At 39.7% G+C, this 19,720-nt stretch overlaps 1 protein-coding gene across 1 annotated transcript in view; it reads right to left on the bottom strand.

Annotated features, from left to right (window-relative positions):
* CPE (carboxypeptidase E) overlaps window positions 1-19,720 on the bottom strand; it is a 46,665-nt gene that overhangs the window by 13,566 nt on the left and 13,379 nt on the right. Inside the window, exons 4-6 of the mRNA XM_004717385.2 lie at window positions 7,585-7,702; window positions 5,833-6,015; window positions 2,227-2,366 (exon numbers count right to left, since the gene is read on the bottom strand). Coding sequence (XP_004717442.1) covers window positions 2,227-2,366; window positions 5,833-6,015; window positions 7,585-7,702 — 441 coding nt within the window. The remainder of the gene's footprint in view (window positions 1-2,226; window positions 2,367-5,832; window positions 6,016-7,584; window positions 7,703-19,720) is intronic.

Here is a 19,720-nt window from a genome sequence, read left to right as displayed (position 1 = left end):
GGGAATAATGAGGGCAACAAATGTATAGATGTGCTTTACACAATTGATCTATGTATTGTGATGAATTGTATGAGCCCCAATAAATTGATTTAAAAGAAAAGAGTGTAATGTACAGGCTTAGGTGGTATCCTGAGTCAATATCCTTGGAAGCAGGAAAGAGGTTTAAAAAGTGAAGAGAGACCAGGGAGTCTAACTACAATCAAGAAAGAAAAGGTGGGAGCAGAGCACATTCTTTGGACCTCAGTAAGGTTCCTGCACTGAAAACCTCCTGCATCCAGAGGAAGATTCAAAGGAATGCCAGGCTCACAGATGTGGAAAGGAGGCAGGGGCCTTTCCAGAGTTGACAGAAAAAACCTCAGGGGCTCTGAATTTGGATTTCTAGTTTCCTAAACGGAGAGAAAAATGTCTGTTTGCTAAAACGATCTCCTTGTGGTATTTCTAAAAGAGGCCTGGTAGCAGCGTGGTTATGCATTGAGCTGTAGTTCGCAAGTTATGCAAGGTCAGCAGTTCGAAACCACCAGCAGCTCCTCAGGAGAAAGATGGGGATTTCTAATCCGGTAAAGAGTTACAGTCTGGAAAGCCACACGGGCAGTTCTACTCTGTATTGTAGTGTTGCTAAGAGTTGGCATCGATTTGATGGCAGTGAGTTTTTTAGTGGTATTTTTGCTGTTAGACCACTAGAAAATTAAATAACTGCTGATCGGATTGATGGACTTATGGTACCAACTACATTAAATCTCAGAGCGTAACTCCAAAAGCCTTTTCTGAATCCCCATGGCGGAGTAAGGGGTCCATGTGTGTGCTATAGTTATCCTTATAGTCATCCCTTATTTTAATATTAATCATCCTCTCTGATGGTGTGTACTCAAGTTTCTGAAACCTCACTAGTATGGAGTCTTGCCTGCAGTCACTACGGCCTGTGCCTTACATGGTGCCTCAACAGCAGTCCACTTGAATTTGTGTTTACATTGGCACAGGACAAGAGCTGTGCTGAAAAAAAAATATGAAAATAAAATCAAAACTATTTTTTGATATCTAAATGGTGGTGATTACTGTCAATGGTTGTCAGGTTGATTCTCACACATGTGATGTATGCAGAGCAGAAATACCCTATAGTACCAGGTCTCAACCTGTGGGTTCACGACCCCTTTTGGAGTCGAATGACCCTTTCACCGGGTTGCCCGATTCCTAACAGTAGCAAAATAGAGTTATGAAGTAGCAACGAAAAAAGTGTTATGGTTGGGGGTCACCACCACTTAAAGAACTGTCTGAAAGGGTCGCAGCTTGAGGGAGGTGGAAAACCACTGGTCCAGAGGGTTTTTAAAGCTTTGATTTTTTTGGAAAAACATTGCCAGGCCTATCTTCCAAAACACCCTTGGTGGGTTTGAACCACCAAATTTAGCTAGTAGCCAAGTGCTTAATCATTTGATAACAGGCTTAAAAGAACAACACCCATATTACTTCTTTCTTACTTCTTGCAGAAAGTCCTTAAGAAAATAACGAATGTCCCGTAACAGGTGCCATTTGCACTAGCCTGCTAATAGAAAGACTGGTAGTTCAGAATAAGGTCTGGCAATCAATCTGCTGCCATAGAACTGCCAAACCAGAACATCCCCTGGGGCATACCTACTCTGACACACACTGGTCTACATGAGTTAAAATCCACTCAGCAGCAATGATGGTGTTACCGTTTGTAACGGTAAGCTATCATGATTATCATCATCATCACTGGAGTCCCGCTGAGAGGAGAATGAAACAAGGCAGGTGCTTTTTTTAACTGTAAAGTTCTCACTATTATCATTATTACTGGGCTCCTGCTGAGAAGAGAGTGAAACAAATCAGGTGTTCAGGAAGCATCCTTAAATTCTGCTTCCTGGGGGCCTCATATACCTGATACCAGTGCTGGCCTGTGATGCCTGATGGGCCCAAGGTCACCAGAGTGCTGATAGAGCACCAGGGTTACTTTGCTCAGAATAAAATGAATGAATGCCAGATTCTACCGCGCTTCCTCACAACTCCCCAGTTTAACCCGTCCTCGGTGAATATCCATGAACTGCAGCATCCAGGAAACGAAAGCCTAATTGGACTGCTACTAACGTCAGATATGACATTATCACCTGGGTCAGATGGAGCCATCTGGACAAGACTCCTCTGTGGAATCAATCAATATTGCCCCAGTTTTAAATGTTCCTAAATCCCCCATTTGCTGCTGGAAGCTGTGTTTACCTGCTCAAGGTAGCTGATGAGGGCATTTTTATTGTCCTCCCAGTAGCTCTTCAGAGTCTCTTCAGGTGGGAACTTTTCACAGCTAAGTTCCACGGTGATCTCAAAGCAGTTGCTGCTGAGGTAATTGAAGTCTTGCATTCCTGCCAAAGCGCCAAATGGAGAGTCAACATGTACACTGGTGACTAAAACTCTACACGGGTCTTTTATTGAACTGAATACCAAGTAAAAGAGCAAAAACCAAAGAAGTGCATTTTGTGGACCTGGGTGATATGAATGGCAAACCTACTCAGCTGCTAACCAAAAGATGGAATTAGAATTCACCTCGAAGCAGAGGAGGGAGAGACATGGTGATCTAGTTTGGAAAGCCATACATTCAAAGCGTGGAGCACAGTACATCCCTGACACACTCAAGGGCAGCTGGGTGTGGTGAATGGAAAATCCCTACTGCAGGTGCCCAGCGCACTGTCAGGTTTTCAGCTCATCATTTGACTTAATGCATTGCCGCGTTAGGGCGCTAAAGTGAACGTCAGCCAAGGTTCACATTCATCATGGGAAGTTCCACATGACCGGACTAGCTGGGCTTCAAGGAGATGGGTCGCTACTGACTTATTAAAGAAATACATAGCCCTCACTTGAAACGTTATTTTGTTCCCGAACTTTCTTAAGTTCAACCACCATCTCTGGGCTTCAAGTCAATATGGATGCAGAGCAACTCTCTAGAGCAGAGTGGACCTGTTCCTGTAGAATTTCTAAAGGTATGAATCTTTACAGAAGCAGCCTGTCGCATCTTGCTCCTTCCAAGCAACTTGTGGGTTTTAAATGTTGAGCTTGCTTTTAGCAGCAGAGAGCTTTAACCACCTATTAATTCAACAACCCAAATGTCTACTACATAACAGAAGGCATAGTGCCCACCCACTCACTCTCACTTTCACTGTCAAGTCAAATCTCACAGTGACCCTACAGAATGCAGTACATCTGCCCCTGTGGGTGTCTTAGACTGACATTCTTCGAGAGAGTAGAGCGCTCATCTTTCTCGCACAGAACACCTAGTGGTTTTGAACTCCTGACCTTGCAGTTTGCAGGTCAGCACTTAACCACTACTTTAAATTATGCCAAAGCAAAGATTCCACCTGCAGAACAATGTTTATTTTAATCTGATTCAAATGAGTAGTAGTTGTTGTAGGGGGTGTCTTCATTAGGTTGTTTTTAGGGAGTCTGCACATCATTCCTCAGCTGCTGTGAACTCCCAAGAACTTATATTTAGTCCCCAATTGTTCTGGAGAATTGTTGATGGCTTGGGAGTTACCTTCCACTCTCCAATGCCAGCCTTTCCAAGGCAGCCCATAGTTAATGACTGTCCAATATAGTGCAGCAAAAGCTGGTGCCCCTTCCGTAAAGAGGAAAAAGTCCCTGCCTGTGTCTTGCACCCTGAGTGTTCCACCCAATGGCTCAGAAAAAGGCTGGACTCTCCTAGGCCACATCCTAACTCGCCTCCCAGCTCTCATTTGCTCAGCTTCCCCTCCCTTCATGAGGAAGCACTGCCTCAACAAGTCCCAGTCTCAAATTCTGTTTCCAGGAAAACCAACCCAAGAGAATAATGTTATTCATTTCCTAACTAGCTAGAGACAATCAGAGCATTGTTGTTTGGTTATTGTGGGATATAATCATTAACTAAAATGAACAGTATTGTTACTATTTTATTGATAAAAATTACTTGATAATCTGGAGACAATGAACTCTTTGTGCAAAAAAAACAACAAAAAAAGGTTTGCTCAAAAGAAGTTTTCACAAGAAGCATAACAATTCATCTCATGGGATTTATTTGGCATGATTTAAATTCTAAATCTAGCATCTAGATTTATTTCCCAAGATACAGAGGGGCAGGGGATGGTCAGAAATAGAACTAAACCTGATCTAGCCAAATACAAAACAGTAAACTTAAAAGAAAACATATATCGGGGGGAAAAAGAATTTGGACGACTGTTTTTCTCAGAAAATAATTAACGTAACCAATTATTAAAGAAGCTCAAACCCTACAGTTAGCTAATGTCATTATTGCTCCAATTCTCACTCCCATTTCTAAATGAGTTGTTAAAAATTACTCTTAAACAATGAGATTTTTTTAAACTATGCCTGCATTTCATTCTTCATCCCCAGCAGAGGACAAATATTGCCCCCATTTATGATAAAAATAAGAGCTCTGTCAAGTTCATGTTTAGGATGCAGGAGCCAAGAGCCGTCTTGGGTGTCTCGGGCAGGGCTTTCTCTGGCTGCCATCTGTTATCCAGCTTTCTCCCTTTTCAGACCCTGAACCTTGACAGCTTCCCAACCTAACAATAATGATAACAGTAACCCAAAACCAAACACACCGCTATTGAGCTGATTCCCACTCATAGCAACCCTATATAAGTTTTTGAGACATAAATCTTTACGTGATCAGAAGCTTCATTTTTTTCTCCCTTGCAGCAGCTGGTAGGTTTAAACCACTGACCTTGCAGTTAGCAGCCCAATGGCTAATCCACAGCCCCAAAGGAGCTCCTCGATAACATGTGGAATAAAAAATACTAAAGGCTCCACCTCAAATAGTCCCTAAAGTTCATGGCTTTAAAAAAAAAGTGTACAAAAATGTATGCCCCCTAAAATATACATTCTCCCATAGTAAAAGCATATAGCATACAATAAAGAAGCTTAATTTTGAATTATTACTTTTTTTAAAAAAGAGGCTTAATTTTAAGGCCAGAATTTTAAACCTAGGACAATTACTAATATTCCACTTATATTTGCTAATGAGTGTCATTATCTCTTTAGTTAGTTAGTATCATGGCTTTGAATCGGTTCATTGCGGTTTGACTCCCTGCTGAGAATTTTCTTTTTCCGCTCCTTATATATTGAACTAGAATCTTTTAAAAAGATCCCAGAAGTAGAAGTGGAATCTACACTTTAGCAAGATACATAAGATCCCCATACTTAACATAGACATAGCAATCACCTGCAGATCTTCAAGAATCATTTAGGAATCTTGTTAAAATATAGGTTCTAATTCAATATATCTGCAGAAGAATTGCAAATTCTCAGCAGGGGGTCAAACAAGAATAAACTAGTTCAAAGCTCTGTTCAACACTGCTTAAAAATCAACAATAAAAATAAAACTATATATTGTAATCATTCATGTAAAAACTAACTTTAATGTACAAAGTGGTTCGGTTTATTCATTAATAGTCTATTATTAATGATGGAGTCATCTCACGTACTTTAAACATGCTATCAGGAGAGATCAGTAGCCAGATAAAGGACATTATGTTTGGTAAAATAGAAAGGCAGCAAAAAAGAGGAAACCTCTCAGCAAGATGGAATGACACAGTGGCTGTAATAGTGAGCTCAATGGGCTCGAGTATACCAATTGTGAGGATGGTGCAGGACAAGGCAGTGTTTCCTTCAGTTGTACATAGTAAGGTCACTATGAATTGGAAGTGACTTACTTTATGGTACCTAGCTGCAGAAGTCTGAATCAACTCAATGGCAGTGGTCTACTCCCATTATATACATTACAATATATCCATTACGTTTATATCCTCTGCAATTTTGGAGAGAGAAATGGAAACTCACCTCCTGGGACACTGTACCAAGCACCACCATTGGTTGTCCCATCTACAAAGCTGCTGTCATCGTCATTCTTGCGGCATGGGGGTCGACTGGAGTCAGACATGGCTGGGTTGAAAGAAGAGTATGCCCGAGCCAAGCTCTGGAAAATGACATCATCGGGGCAGGAGCTGTATTCATGAGCACTGCCTGGAAAAGAAACCACCAAGATGGGAGAAGTGGACTCAAACCAATTAACACTGCATGTTCTCTGAATCCTGACTCAGTTTGAGTTCTTGTTTACATATTTTTTCACTGTATCAGGATGGGCCAGGGTGAAGGTTTAAGTTCTCAACAACTTCTTTGTTTGGTGAAAACACTGTCATTCCACCTACACATGTAAAGGTTTACAAGAAGAAGTTATGCACCAGACCTGGAGTAAGGTGGTTCCCATTATTAAACTTTCTGATTTAGAAACTGCCCTTTTCTCCATACTGTTCTCCAACTCATCAGTATCAGCATCTATGATTTTTTTTTTTAAATAAACCTCTAAACAATTTTTCTTAATTTAAAATTTTAAAAAACTCAATGTGTTATGGAAATTAATCACACAAATTTTATACCCTGTATTCTTATCATACATTATAAAATTTGCCAGGACTATGAATTTATCATTTACAGATTAAAATCCCTAAATTTTAAAATATGAAAAAAATATCTAAATTTCTTTAGCAATTATTTCACCCAAGACTTCCTTCAAAACTCAAAGTTTTCAGTAACATTTAAAATTATGGTGCTTGTGTTTATAAAGAACTGACTCTTCAAAAACCCCTGAGAATGGTTCCAAAGAAGGAAATTTCTTGGTGCTACAAAAGTTAATTTGAAAAGACCTATCTAGCTAAACTTTGCTAACATTAGCTAGAGAAAGCCAAGCACTACTCCCCCTCCTTGCTGCCCCAGAGCAGTTTCATTTACAGACACATGTATACAGATACAAAGAGACCAAGATCAAACACACCAAAAGGCAACCCCCATTTTAAGCCACCTTGTAAACCATCTACTACATTCGATAACCTGTCTAAGTACCAGAAATGACTCATGTTCATGGCCATTTTTTCTTCTTTCGAAGTATTCTGTCCAGATCATGCTTCATGTCAATGATCCCTACTATGATGCAGGCTGGACCTAATCTGGTTTCCAAATTTTTCTCTTTTTTTATTTTGTAATGTTTTGTTTGTACATATTACGGTGCATTTCTGAGGTGTTATGTCATTGGAGGTCAAGCTCTTAAAGTGGTGTTATATGTTTTCCCGATTTTTGGTATATGAAACCCAGGAATGATGAGCCTGTGAGACAGCAAGTAGAATAAGGGATCAGGGAGGAGGCGGTACAGTGGTGGTGGGAGGATAATAGGGAGATGATGTCAAGGAGTCAGGTAGAAAAAGAATGTTTGGAAACTGATTGTGGTAGCAATTGTACAATTCTATGGATGTGATTGAACTATGGAACGATATGATAAATGTATTAAATCCCTATTAACAACAACAAAAGGTTATGCTTCACTTCAACTAAACAAGTGAAAAGTATTACAGCCCTTTTCTGACAAATAGTTACTCTAACACCATCTGAGAGAGTTTGGATGTTTCTGTTGGTTACAAGTTTCTCCAGGCAATATCACTTAGTGACCAAAGTCCTTTCAAGGAGAGGTCAGAAATTACTCTACCAGTCCTTCATAATAACTGAAAACTGGAGTCAATTAGGATCAGAAAAGACACCTACCAGTCCTTGTCTCATCGTAGGGGTAGTTGGCCACGAGGTCTCCACCATGGAGATTGGCAGAGAGGACGAAGGGGACATCCATAATCCAGTGGATGACAGCCTTGGTCTCCGGAGCGAGCTGTGGTAAAGACAACAGATTTAAAGGAGCATATGCTTTTGCAACCATTGGTGTGGTCACTTAACTGACAGAAAGAAAAAAAAAAGAAGAAAGGCAAAACAACCAGCAGCCAAAATTTTTTAAAAAAGAAACAAACTGAAAACTGGTTGGATTGTGAACACTATGTGGCTATTTTCATCGGAAAGGAAAAATGGTTCTGATCAGGCTGTGTTCCCCATCTCTCTCTTTCTCAGACTTAATCATTAAAAATGTCTTAACAGTTTTTAAATTCCCCTAGAAGTTATACTTGTGGGTTGCTTATTTTTCTCTATGGCTTGGAAATGACCATGCAAATCACTTCCAAAATTGGGGGCATCTGCTCCCTGTTGGCTCTCACATGTCTTTGCTAGTAACAGATAAAGATAAAAGAAGGAGAAAAGAACATGGCTGCATCATAGAATAAGATGCTTCATCTATACTGGTTCAACACTGTTCTGAAAATATGTGGTATATTATCCCCCTAGTTCTGCTTACTATTTCTCTAGTTTTTCTCAACTATAAGTATTTTCTCTGTAAAAGAATATTTGATTGGGTGTCTTTCACAATTATCTATAAAACATACATTTACTTTGGGATAACTATCTTAAATATTAAAATAAAGCAAAACTTTCAGGAATCTAAAATGGGTCATAGTCCCCTCATACACTGGAAGCAAAACAAAGGAAAGAAAGAAATATATAAAATAATTAATCTGAAGCTAAAACCTGATATTTTTATATGATGCGCTTTTAATCGTAACTAGTGAGTATTCCAAACTCCCAAGTAACTCTCTGACAGAAAACGCTTTTAATAAAGAGCTGATCTTTATGTTATTTGGGACAGAAAATCTAACTATAATGGGTGTGTGATTTTTATGATAAGAATGAGATCTGATATTACAAAACTAATCACCAACTTCATATGGAAAGGAAAGAAACCCAAGTAAACAAAATAATTATTTAAAAACAACCTATTATATAGCCATGGTATTCCAAACATCTTGGTATTGATACTACAATAGACATAAAGACCAAAGGATTAGAATTGAGAACCCAGAAATACAACTAAATACCTACCGACACCTAATCTTTGATAAAGGAACTAAAATACTTGAAGTGGGGAGGAGATAAGTCTTTTCAGTAAATAGTGATAGAAAAAAATGGGTCTTTACCTGCAAAAGAATGAAACAGAACCCATACCATGTACAAAGAACGAGCTCAAAATATATTAAAGATTAAGTAAAGTCTAGAGCCATAAAGACCATCAATGAAAAAAGAGGAACAAACTTAACAGCCCTATAGTAGGCATAGATATACTACCAAACATGAGAAATACCCACACTACAGACAATAAAAGAGAGAACTGAGGCCTTATAAAAAGCCTTAAATAAACATCAAAAGAGTTAAAAAGAAAGAAAAAGTGGAAAGGTGTGTGGGGTGGGGGATAAAAAGAGGATCCACAGATTGGGATAAAATATTTAGCAATGATATATCAAATAAAGGGTTAATTTCCAAAAAATCTATAGAAAACTACAACATCTTATTAACAAAACTAAAAATAACCTAATCAAAAGATGGGTATAAAATAAAACTAGATAATATACTAAAGATGACATCCAGACAGCCAACAGTGAAGACATGTTTGTGTTCTTTAACCATAAAAAATGGATAAGTCATTGTGTGCTCACCTTCCTGAAACAATCACTTTAGACAAATGGGTGCATAAGCAAATGTGGTGAAGAAAGCTGATGGTGCCCAGCTATCAAAAGATACAGCATCTGGGGTCTTAAAGGATTGAAGGTAAACAGCCATCTAGCTCACAAGCAACAAAGCCCACATGGAAGAAGCACACCAGCCTGTGTGATCACACGGTGTCAATGGTATCAGGCATCAAAGAACAAAAAAATCAAATCATTGTGAATGAGGGGGAGTACAGATTGGGGACCCAACACCCATCTGTGGACAACTGGACATCCCCTTATGGAAGGGTGGCGGGGAGGAGACGAACCAGTCAGGGTGCAGTGTGGCGACGATGAAACATACAACTTTCCTCTAGTTTTTAATGCTTCCTCTCCCCCACTATCATGATCCCAATTCCACCTTACAAATCTGGTTAGACCAGAGGATATACACTGGTACAGATAGGAACTGGAAACACAGGGAATCCAGGACAGATGATCCCTTCAGGACCAGTGCTGAGAGTGGTGATTTCAGGAGGGTGGGGTTGAAAGGGGGAACCGATTACAAGGATCTACATATAACCTCCTCCCTGGGGGGTGGACAACAGAGAAGTGAGTAAGGGAGATGTTGGGCAGTGTAAGATATGACAAAATCATAATAATTTATAAATTATCAAAGGTTCATGAGGGAGGGGAATGCAGAGAGGGAGGGGGAAAAAGGAGGAGCTGATACCAAGGGCTCAAGCAACAAGCAAATGTTTTGAGAATGATGATGGCAACAAATGTACAAATGTGCTTGACACAATGGATGTATGTGTGGATTGTGATAAGAGTTGTATGAGCCCCCAATAAAATGATTAAAAAGAAAAGATGGATAAGTTAAAACAACAATGAGATACCATTTTAAAGAACAGAAAATAAGCCCTGGAGAGTGTGTGGAGAGATCGGAACATTCATACATTGCTGGTGGGACGTAGAATTGCAGAACCACTATGGAAATCAGTGTGGCGCTTCCTTAAACAAATGCAAATACAAACACCTTATGATCCTGCAATCTCTCCATTTGGTACATACCTTAAAGAAATAAAAACAAAACACAAATAGATATATATACACACTTATTTATTGCAGCACTTTCTACAATAGCAAAAACATGGAAACAGTAAAAAATTCCCACCACAGAAGAATGGATAAATCAGCTCTGATACATTCACACAATGGAATATTAGGCATGAATGGACGCCTGGGTGCATTGACAGGGAGAGTAACTGGATTCATGGTTTCATGGGGGCATGGCCAGGGAGGTTGAGGGAAAATGGGAATTAGTAACAATGAGTACAAGAAAACAATGATTGTATAACTCTTGTTGATATGAAAGAACTATTGATTGTTTATGTGGGTTATATGCCAAGAAACCTGTTTTAAAAAACAAAACTGTCAAACAACTTAAAACACAGACAAAATTAAAGAACATTAAACTCAGCAATATTTGTCAACCTCATAAAGATCAATATTCTATGACACCATTATTATAAAAGAAAATGGAATAAGAAAAGTGGTTTTCACACCATATAAAGCTTTAAGGACTTTGAGGAAGACAGGACAGGGAGGACAGAGGAGGACAGGAAAGTACTGGGGGATGGGCGGAGGGAGACAAGATCTTATATTTATACATCTCTATACAGTTTATGTGTAGCTTTCACATGCACTTTTTTATTAAATCCATTGCTATATGCAGAGATAAGTATTCCTCTTTCGTTTGGAGGAATATGCAAGTAAGGTGAACATGTCTAAGTTCCCACAGGACTTAAATTCAGAAGATGAGGCCATAAATCTCATGTTATTTTTAGTACCGACTAATAGTATCTTAATTTTTATTTATGCTACCCGTTGAATTTAAGAAACCCACATGGGCAGGTCTATGCTATCGTATATGTATCAACTCAATGGCAATGAGGGCAAGGTGCTCATAACTATGAAAAGATGCTTTTAAAAGAGTATTGTTTTGTTATTATTTTTAGTTACTTTATTAATACAGCCAAAAAATCACTGTAGAAAATGTAGAGGAAATAAACAAACACAAATAAACAAATAATTTGTCATTTTACTATTGAAAAGTATCCATTATTAAAAACTTTGAATAGCTCTTTCTTGGCCTTTTTCCATTGTACTTAATATTATTTTTAGCTGCCATCAAGTTGGTTCCTACTCACAGTGCCTTTAAGCATGACAGAAAAACAAACACTGGTCTCTCCAGAGAACATGTCCAAAGTACATGAGACAGTACCTCACCACCCTGGCTTCTAAAGAGTACTCTGGCCATTCTTCATGAAGGGCAGCTTGATTTGGTCGTCTGGCAGTCCGTGATACTTTCAAGAGTTTTCACCAGCAGCACAATTCAAATGCATCGATTCCATTTCAATCTTCCTTATCCAACTTTCAAATGCATATGAAGTGATTGAAAATACCATGGCGTGGGTCAGGCATACCTTAGTCCTCAAAGTAGCATCCTTGCTTGTCAACACTTTTAAGAGGTCTTGTGCAGCAGATTTGCCCAATTCAATCTGTCGTTTGATCTTTTGACTGCTGTTTCCGTGCGCATTAATTGTGGATCCAAGCAAGACAAAATCCTTGACAAGTTCAGTCTGTTCTCTTTATGGTAGTCGAGTTGTGAGGAGTTTGGTCTCCTTTACATGGAGTTGTGATCCACACTAAAGACTGCAATCCTTCCTTGATCCACACCATCAAGTGCTTCGTGTCCTCCTCACTTTCCGCAAGCAAGGATATGTCATCAGCCTATCACAGATTGCCTTCCTCCAATCCTGATACTGAATTCTCTTTCATATAAGCCAGTTTCTCTGTTTACCTGCTCAATCTTATCCCAAGCAGCATAGTACTTCAAGACTGATCTTGAAATGTCCTTTTTAGCTATGAATGCAACACCATTCCTCTTAATTGTGTCATTCCTCGAAGAGTAAACCGTATGATTTTTCTGATTCAGAATGGCCACTACCAGTCCATTTCAGCTCACTCATGCATGGAATATCGATCTTTATGCATTCCGTTTCATTCTTCATGACTTCCAATTTTCTTAGACTCATACTTCCTACATTCCAAGTTTCAATTATTCATTGATATTTGCAGCTGTTGCTTCTCATTCTGAGTCATGGGCTTTGTCCACAGACTTCCGAGGTCTTCATCATTATGGTCAACTCTATTTTGAGGACACAGCTTTTCTGCAGTCTTATGTTTGAGTGCCTTGTGACCTGACGGATTATCTTCTGGCACTATCTCTGACAGTGTTTTGCGTCTGTACATTAGGTCTTCAGTACCTATCCATGCTATTAATGCTGTCCATAGGTTTGCAGGGGCTCCTTCCTCTAACATGGACAGCCAATGCCTTCTTTGTAGTCTCTTCTTAGTCTGGAAACTCTGCTGAAACATGTTCACCTTGGGAGACTCTGCTTGGTATTTGAAACCCCAGTGATGTACCTTCCAGGATAACAGCAGCACACAAGCTACCACAGTGTGACAAAGAGTGGGAAGTCTGCCAGGGCTTCCTTAAAATGATCAATCTAACTAAAACTTTGTTTCATGTAAGGCAGCATTTCCATAAACTTGTTGCAAAGCATCAATGACATGGGAAGATGTCCACTTGAATTGTTTAAAATTTAATATTAGGTCTGATTTCAAAATTGTTTTTTCCTATGATACAAAGAAATACTGGTTCTGTGAAGATGCCCTAAAGAGATGAACAAAAATGCATTACTCAGGGAACTTGTCTCCAACCAAGCACGGATTCCTGGTTTAAACATGTTTAAACAGGTTTTGTTTGGAATAGGCCAATGTGTATAGATTCAGACTGTATTTCTATATTTATTGCAGATAATATTCTATAATATTGTTTAAAAACTATTAATATTATATCATAATATTACATGTAATATGATTTATTACCTGAAAGTGCTCAAAATAGTAGGCATGTAAGGTGTCATATATTTGTATATTGGTACATGATTCTAAAAACAGAAGTTTTGAAGAACACATACCAAAATTTGAATGATTTACGTTGGTAAGATAGTGGATTGCTTTTACCTTTATCTGCTTTATCTTTCTTGTATGAATTCACATTCATGGTGTACTAATTTTTTAAAGGAACTTTTTTGAAATCAGTGTAAAGAGACTGTCTTGAATTCAGAGTACTGGTGGCATAGGCCTTTCAGACCCACCACCTGGCCACAAGAGAGCCATGAGGCTGTCTATGCCCGTGAAGAAGTACAGCCATGTAGTTCCTGCAGGGTCTGAGTCAAACGGAATTGATGGCAGTGAGTTTGAAGCTTGAATTCAAGGAGTCCTTGGGGCACAGTGGTTAAGAGCTAGGCTGTTAATCAAAGGTCAGTGCTTCAAACTGCTCTGGAGCAGAAAAACGTGGCAATCTGCTTCCAAAAAGAATCCATCTGCTCCAGTTTGGTCTTGACAACCCTCGGAGACATGCTACTCTGCCCTGGAGGGTCACTATGAGTTGGAATAGACTCCACAGCAAGATGATATTTAATGGGTTCTGAATTCACCACTGTTTATTGTTGTGAGGGTTGCTGTTACCTGTCTTTGTCGGGGCTCTGACTCATGACAATGCCATATACAACAGGACAAGATGCTGCCCAGGCTTGTGATATATTATCAATTGTTAGTATACTGTGAGTCCATTGTTTCAGGGACTGTGTAGTTTCAGTATCTTCCAACTTAGTGGGCTCATCTTCCAACCCTACATTCTGTTGTAATCTGAAGGGTTTTCATTAGCTAACTTTTGGAAGTTGCTAAACACATCTTTTTTCCAAGTCTGCCTTAGTCTGAAGTTCCACTGAAACCGATCCACCATGGGTGGCCCTGCCTACTAACAACAACAACAACAACAATAAAACAATGGATAACGCAGATAGTTAGGCACTTGACTGCAAGATGAAAAGTTGGACTCGGGGGAAAATGGCAACTCGATAGGAGTCACCCGTCCAGAGCTTCTGCTGCCAGACCAGAAAATTAGGAGGGGAGGGTATTGTTTGTGTCTCCACAGGGAAAGAGGGACCAGACTCAAAGGTGGCAAGGAGTGGGGAGCCAGTGGAGGGGCCTAAGGGCTCGGCCCCCATAGCAGCTACGTGGACAACTGCCTCTTCCCCCAGAAGAATTTACTTTAGAGGATAGCACTGAAGCTGCAGCTAGGGGAGAGGGGCATGTCTGATCAGAGCAAATGGAAGCAAATGAAGAGGGACGTAGAGGCCTGGAGGACGATATCCCCGCTCCGAACAGCCAATGCACAGAGTGGACAATACGGCTGATCCCACTACGAGACAAGCCGTCCCTTGCTGGCCCAGGGCCCTAAGGGGGACAACATTGGAGACTCAGTGTCGGGACTGGCCCAGACTGACCCCGTGACACCGAGGCAAACCACTAAAGGCATGCAGCAGAGCAACTGTGGGAGCAGAGCAGGGAGCCCCTGAGGGAGTACAAAGGACAGACTCTGGGGCCAGAGCATGGTACCCCATTGGACCTGACTGAAAGACATGCCTAGAGATTAAAAATCAGACCTTGATCTATTTAGAGGTTTTTCTTTCTTTAATTTTTTTTTCTTTTAATTAATTTATTCTTCTTTTTTTTTTTTGGTGATACGTGCACAACTTTTACTATAGTTAAAACAATGAGTTGTATGGTATGTGATTATGTGCTAATAAAACAGTTAAAAAACAAGGCATTTATCTATGTACAATTAATGTATTATTAAAAAGATTTACATTCTGTAATCTGTCACACTAAAAACAATGTTTTTAAGAGGGAAAGTCAGACTCGTCAAAGTATTAATAAAAGCAAAAATTGATGAAAGTAACGTATCCAGATAAGACACAGTGAAAATGGCTGGTTAAAGGTACTGAGATAATGCAGATACCCTGAAGCTCTGAGGCTGCCATTAGGGTAGGGACAGGACTATGTGTACCTTGTTACAAGCTGAGAGGCAGGGAAAGCTGGGGTGCACTTCTAGGGAAGGCACCTGAGTGCATGAGTGCACTCAGAATTTTCTTAAAATAGACATGAAAAGACACTCATTTATATGTAGCAGCTGAGCTAACGACACATCCCTATCTGATAATTATAATTTAATTCCCACTTTTATAGCTCCCTTTGGTTAGAAAAAATCATGTATGAATGGGTAATTGGTTTTCTCTTTTGTTGTCATTGCTGTGTTCTCATTCATCGCCTATCTTGCTATGGCTTCATTTTTGGTGCATATTATTATCTCTACAGGTCTACCTAGATAAGATAGACTGGATGAATAGTCTGGAGGAGAAAACAACGGGACCAATGGTTCCGGGAGGACACGGGAGAAGGGGAGGCAGGCCTAAGGAGGTGGTGCTGACCAACCCAGGCACAGGGGAGCAACAAGTGATCCAAAATCAGTGGCAAGGAGGGTGTGAGAGGTCTGGTGGGAATTCAGCAAGGGCAATGTAACCGAGAGAAATCACTGAAACCCAAATGAAGGCTGAGCATGATAGTGGGACAAGAGGGAAGTATAGGGAAATAGGGGAAAGAACTAGGGAACAAAGGGTATGTATAGAGGTCTAAAGACTGGAATGTACATATGTAAATATATTTATATAAGAGTGTGGGGAAACAGATCTACGTGCATATATTTATAGGTTTAGTATTAAGGCAGCAGATGGACATTGGGCCTCCACTGATGTTGCCCGGCTATCTTAAAGGCTTGAAGATAAACAAGCGGCCATCTAGCTGAGAAGCATCAAAGCTCACATGGAAGAAGCACACCAGCCTGTCTGACCACGAGGTGTAGAAGGGAATAGTTATCAGACATAAAAGAACTAAAAATCATATCAGTGGGTGCCCACCTTCCTGATACGATCACTGAAGACAAACGTGTGCATAAGCAAAGGTGGTGAAGAAAGCTGATGGTGCCAGGCTATCAAAAGATATAGCATCTGGGGTCTTAAAAGCTTGAAGATAAACAAGCGGCCAACTGGCTCAGAAGCAACAAAGCCCACATGGAAGAAGCACAACAGCCTGTTGTCGAAGGGATCAGGTATCAAGCATCCAAGAACAAAATATCATATCATTGTAAATGTGGGTTAGTGCAGAGTGGAGACTCAAAGCCCATCGGTAAGCAACTGGACACCCCCTTGCTGAAGGGTTGTGGGGAGGAGATGAGCCAATCAGGGTGCTGGGTAGCAACAATGAAACATATAACTTGCCTCTAGTTCTTAAATGCTTCCTCCCCACCACTATCATGATCCCAATTCTACCTTACAAATCTAGCTAGACCAGAGGATGTACATTGGTACAGATAGCAACTGGAAACACAGAATCCAGACAGATGACTCCTTCAGGACCAGTGGTGAGACTGGCAATTCCTGGAGGGTGAAGGGAATGTGGGGGAGAAAGGAGGAATCTACATATGGCCTCCTCCCTGGGGGATGGACAGCAGAGAAGAGGGCGGGGGAAGACGTCGGACAGTGTAACATATGACAAAATAATAATAATAATTTATGAATTATGAAGAGTTCGTGAGGGAGGGGGGAGAGGGAGGGAGGGGGGAAATGAGCAGCCAATATTAAGGGCTCAAATAGAAGGCAAATGTTTTGAGAATGATGAGGGAAACAAATGTACATATGTGCTTGACACAATGGATGGATGTACGGATTGTAGGAGACCCCAATAAAATGATTTTTAAAAAAGATGAAAAGTTGGCAGTTTTAACCCACTCAAAAACAAGTTGGAAGACAGGCCAGGGTATCTGCTTCCAAAATATCACTCCCTTAACACCACATGGAGAAGTTCTATTCTGCACACATAGGATTGTAGTGACTTGCCAGCTACTAAAAACAACAAGAAATGTCTAGCATCACGAACTATGCAAGTCACATGATAGGACAGATTGTGGTAAGATGATAGTTTAGCCAATTATTAGTTACATAAGGTATATACACTGCTGTAATGTTACTAGTGTTTTCAAAAACAAACAAGTAAATTCAAAAGTTTCTAAATTAACTCAAATTCTCTTGAAATATTAATAGTCTTTTAGACTGACTAAATGCTGAGACATTGTGTACTATAATCACATATTTAAACACTTCTTAGAGAAGCCTTTTCAACACCCCTAAAATTTAGGTCCTAATACAATTCATAGTTAAATGTGGCCTATCTTTAGAACTTCTAATTAAAAACTATAAATATAGCCCAGTGTTATACTTTATAATAAGATGACTTTGTCTCTCAAGATATCTTAAAGCTATATTTAGTTTTCTTCACATTCTTATTACTGCAAATAATAAGAAAAAATAATAATTAATGCAATTATTTTTATTTATTTTAATCTACTCTACTTTCAAACAATCCAGCCCAAGTCTCCTGTAGTGAGCCCAAATACGAGGGTTAATTTTGTATGTTAATAAGGTTAGGCTGATTCTCAGAGGTTGGACAGACACTGGTCTGATTTTCATTTCATCCTATAGTTTTAATGGACTGTAATCACGTTCCATGTTGTCATCCACCAGTCAGTTGATAGGGGCGCTTCCACGGGGTTATGTTCTGCCTTCAGGCTACACATGCTTAATCATACTAATAAAACACCGAACATATGCCTCATAGATAGTCTTGATGGCACAGGGGGTTAAGTATTGGGTTACTAGCTCAAAAATTGACAGATGGAACACACGGTGTCACTCTGTGGGAGAAAGATGAGGCAGTCCGCTTCTGTAATCGTGCTCAGCCCTAGAAACCCTATGAAGCAGTTCTAGTCTGCCTCATGGGATCACTAAGAGTTGGGATTGACTCAATGGCAATGGCTTGGTGTGGAGTAGGTATACACCTGGAACCATGGTAGGTGTAAACAACGTTCACTCTTACTGAAAAAGTTGAAAAAAGAGAAATGGACTATGCATAAGCAACATCATCCCATGATTACTAATCAGGTTTCCTGATAATTTAATATCAGTCTTGTTCATACTCTAGAAAGGAAACTCAACTTTATTTTCACAGATCTGCTTTTGGTTTAATTTTACCTAGAAAAAGTAGTAACCTTGAAGTAATACTTCAATAAAATTTCTTACTACAGGAGACTAGCAGAAACATGAAGCTTTTAAATATCAATTCCTAAAATCAGAAATATTGAAACCTCTAATACCTCGATTATGCAGGAAAGCATACTGGTTAAATTGCATTGGGAAAACAATGCTCATTGGAATCATGGTTCTTCCACGAAGATCACAAATCAAATATCTTGTCAATATGAATTTGTTTCACAGGTCTTCTGTGGCAGGTGATAGGAATTATTTCCCCCCCTTCACAGATCAACCAAAGATGGTGTGGGCAGGTTACTACAAGCAACGGGGAAAGTCTGTGGGTTAATATCAGGGCTATAGGCTTCCAGAAGTGTTTGTTCTTGTTGTTCGCTACTTCTTTGTTCCTAATTTCTCCTTTACCCTTTAAAGTTTATCACGTAGGACAGCAATATTTTGACTTTGATTTTCCCAACCATTCCCAGGCCTTCTGCCCATCCAGCTCTCCCACAAAGTATGTTTTCAGGCTGAGAAATTCAAAGTGTGATTCAGAAATGGGGATATTTTAGTCATGCTTGTGAGGTTCTGCAAGAATCCTCAGCCCTTGGCAACCTTTTAATCAGACCACCCCGACTTGTAGGCCCAGCCCAGGTTCCTAGAATGACTAGGCAGGAGAGTTTGAAAGACTTGAGACAAATATTCTGGTGTTCCCTGTCTCCTGACTCTCTGCTCCACGATGAAGGCTTGTCTAGAACTCCAGAAGTTGGCTTTCCATGACTCTATTGTTCAGATACTGTGATCTGCTTGCCCAACTGGATTGTGTTTATTTACAATGGGCCTTGATTATATTCTGTACCTAAGTGAAATATGAATTATAATTGCTACAATCAAGGATTCAAAATCTTGAAAAGGAAAAAGAGTTATACGTATAATCAAATAATGATAACATATGTAAGGCTATATGCACTAAGCAATATAATGGAAGTATATATATTAAAGCACATAAATGAAGGCTTAACTGCACCTATCTGTAATAGCAGAGGAAGGTGTCTGAAAGGTTGTGACATGAAACTAAGTAGTTTAACAGAATTGAAAAGATTGAAGGAATAATAATGGAATTCTAGACAGAATGGATATATAGACCAAATAATAGCAATAAGAATTTAAATGTGGTTGAATTCAAGTCATGGTAGTGGGAGCGGGGAGGAAACATTTAGGAACTAGAGGAAAGTTGTATTTTTCATCGTTGTTACATCGCACCCT

The sequence above is a fragment of the Echinops telfairi genome, unplaced genomic scaffold, assembly GCF_000313985.2.
Source record: "Echinops telfairi isolate 266 unplaced genomic scaffold, ASM31398v2 ScPeMD7_39;HRSCAF=148, whole genome shotgun sequence".
Lineage (NCBI taxonomy): Eukaryota > Metazoa > Chordata > Mammalia > Afrosoricida > Tenrecidae > Echinops > Echinops telfairi.
This window is presented reverse-complemented; position numbering and strand designations above follow the sequence as displayed.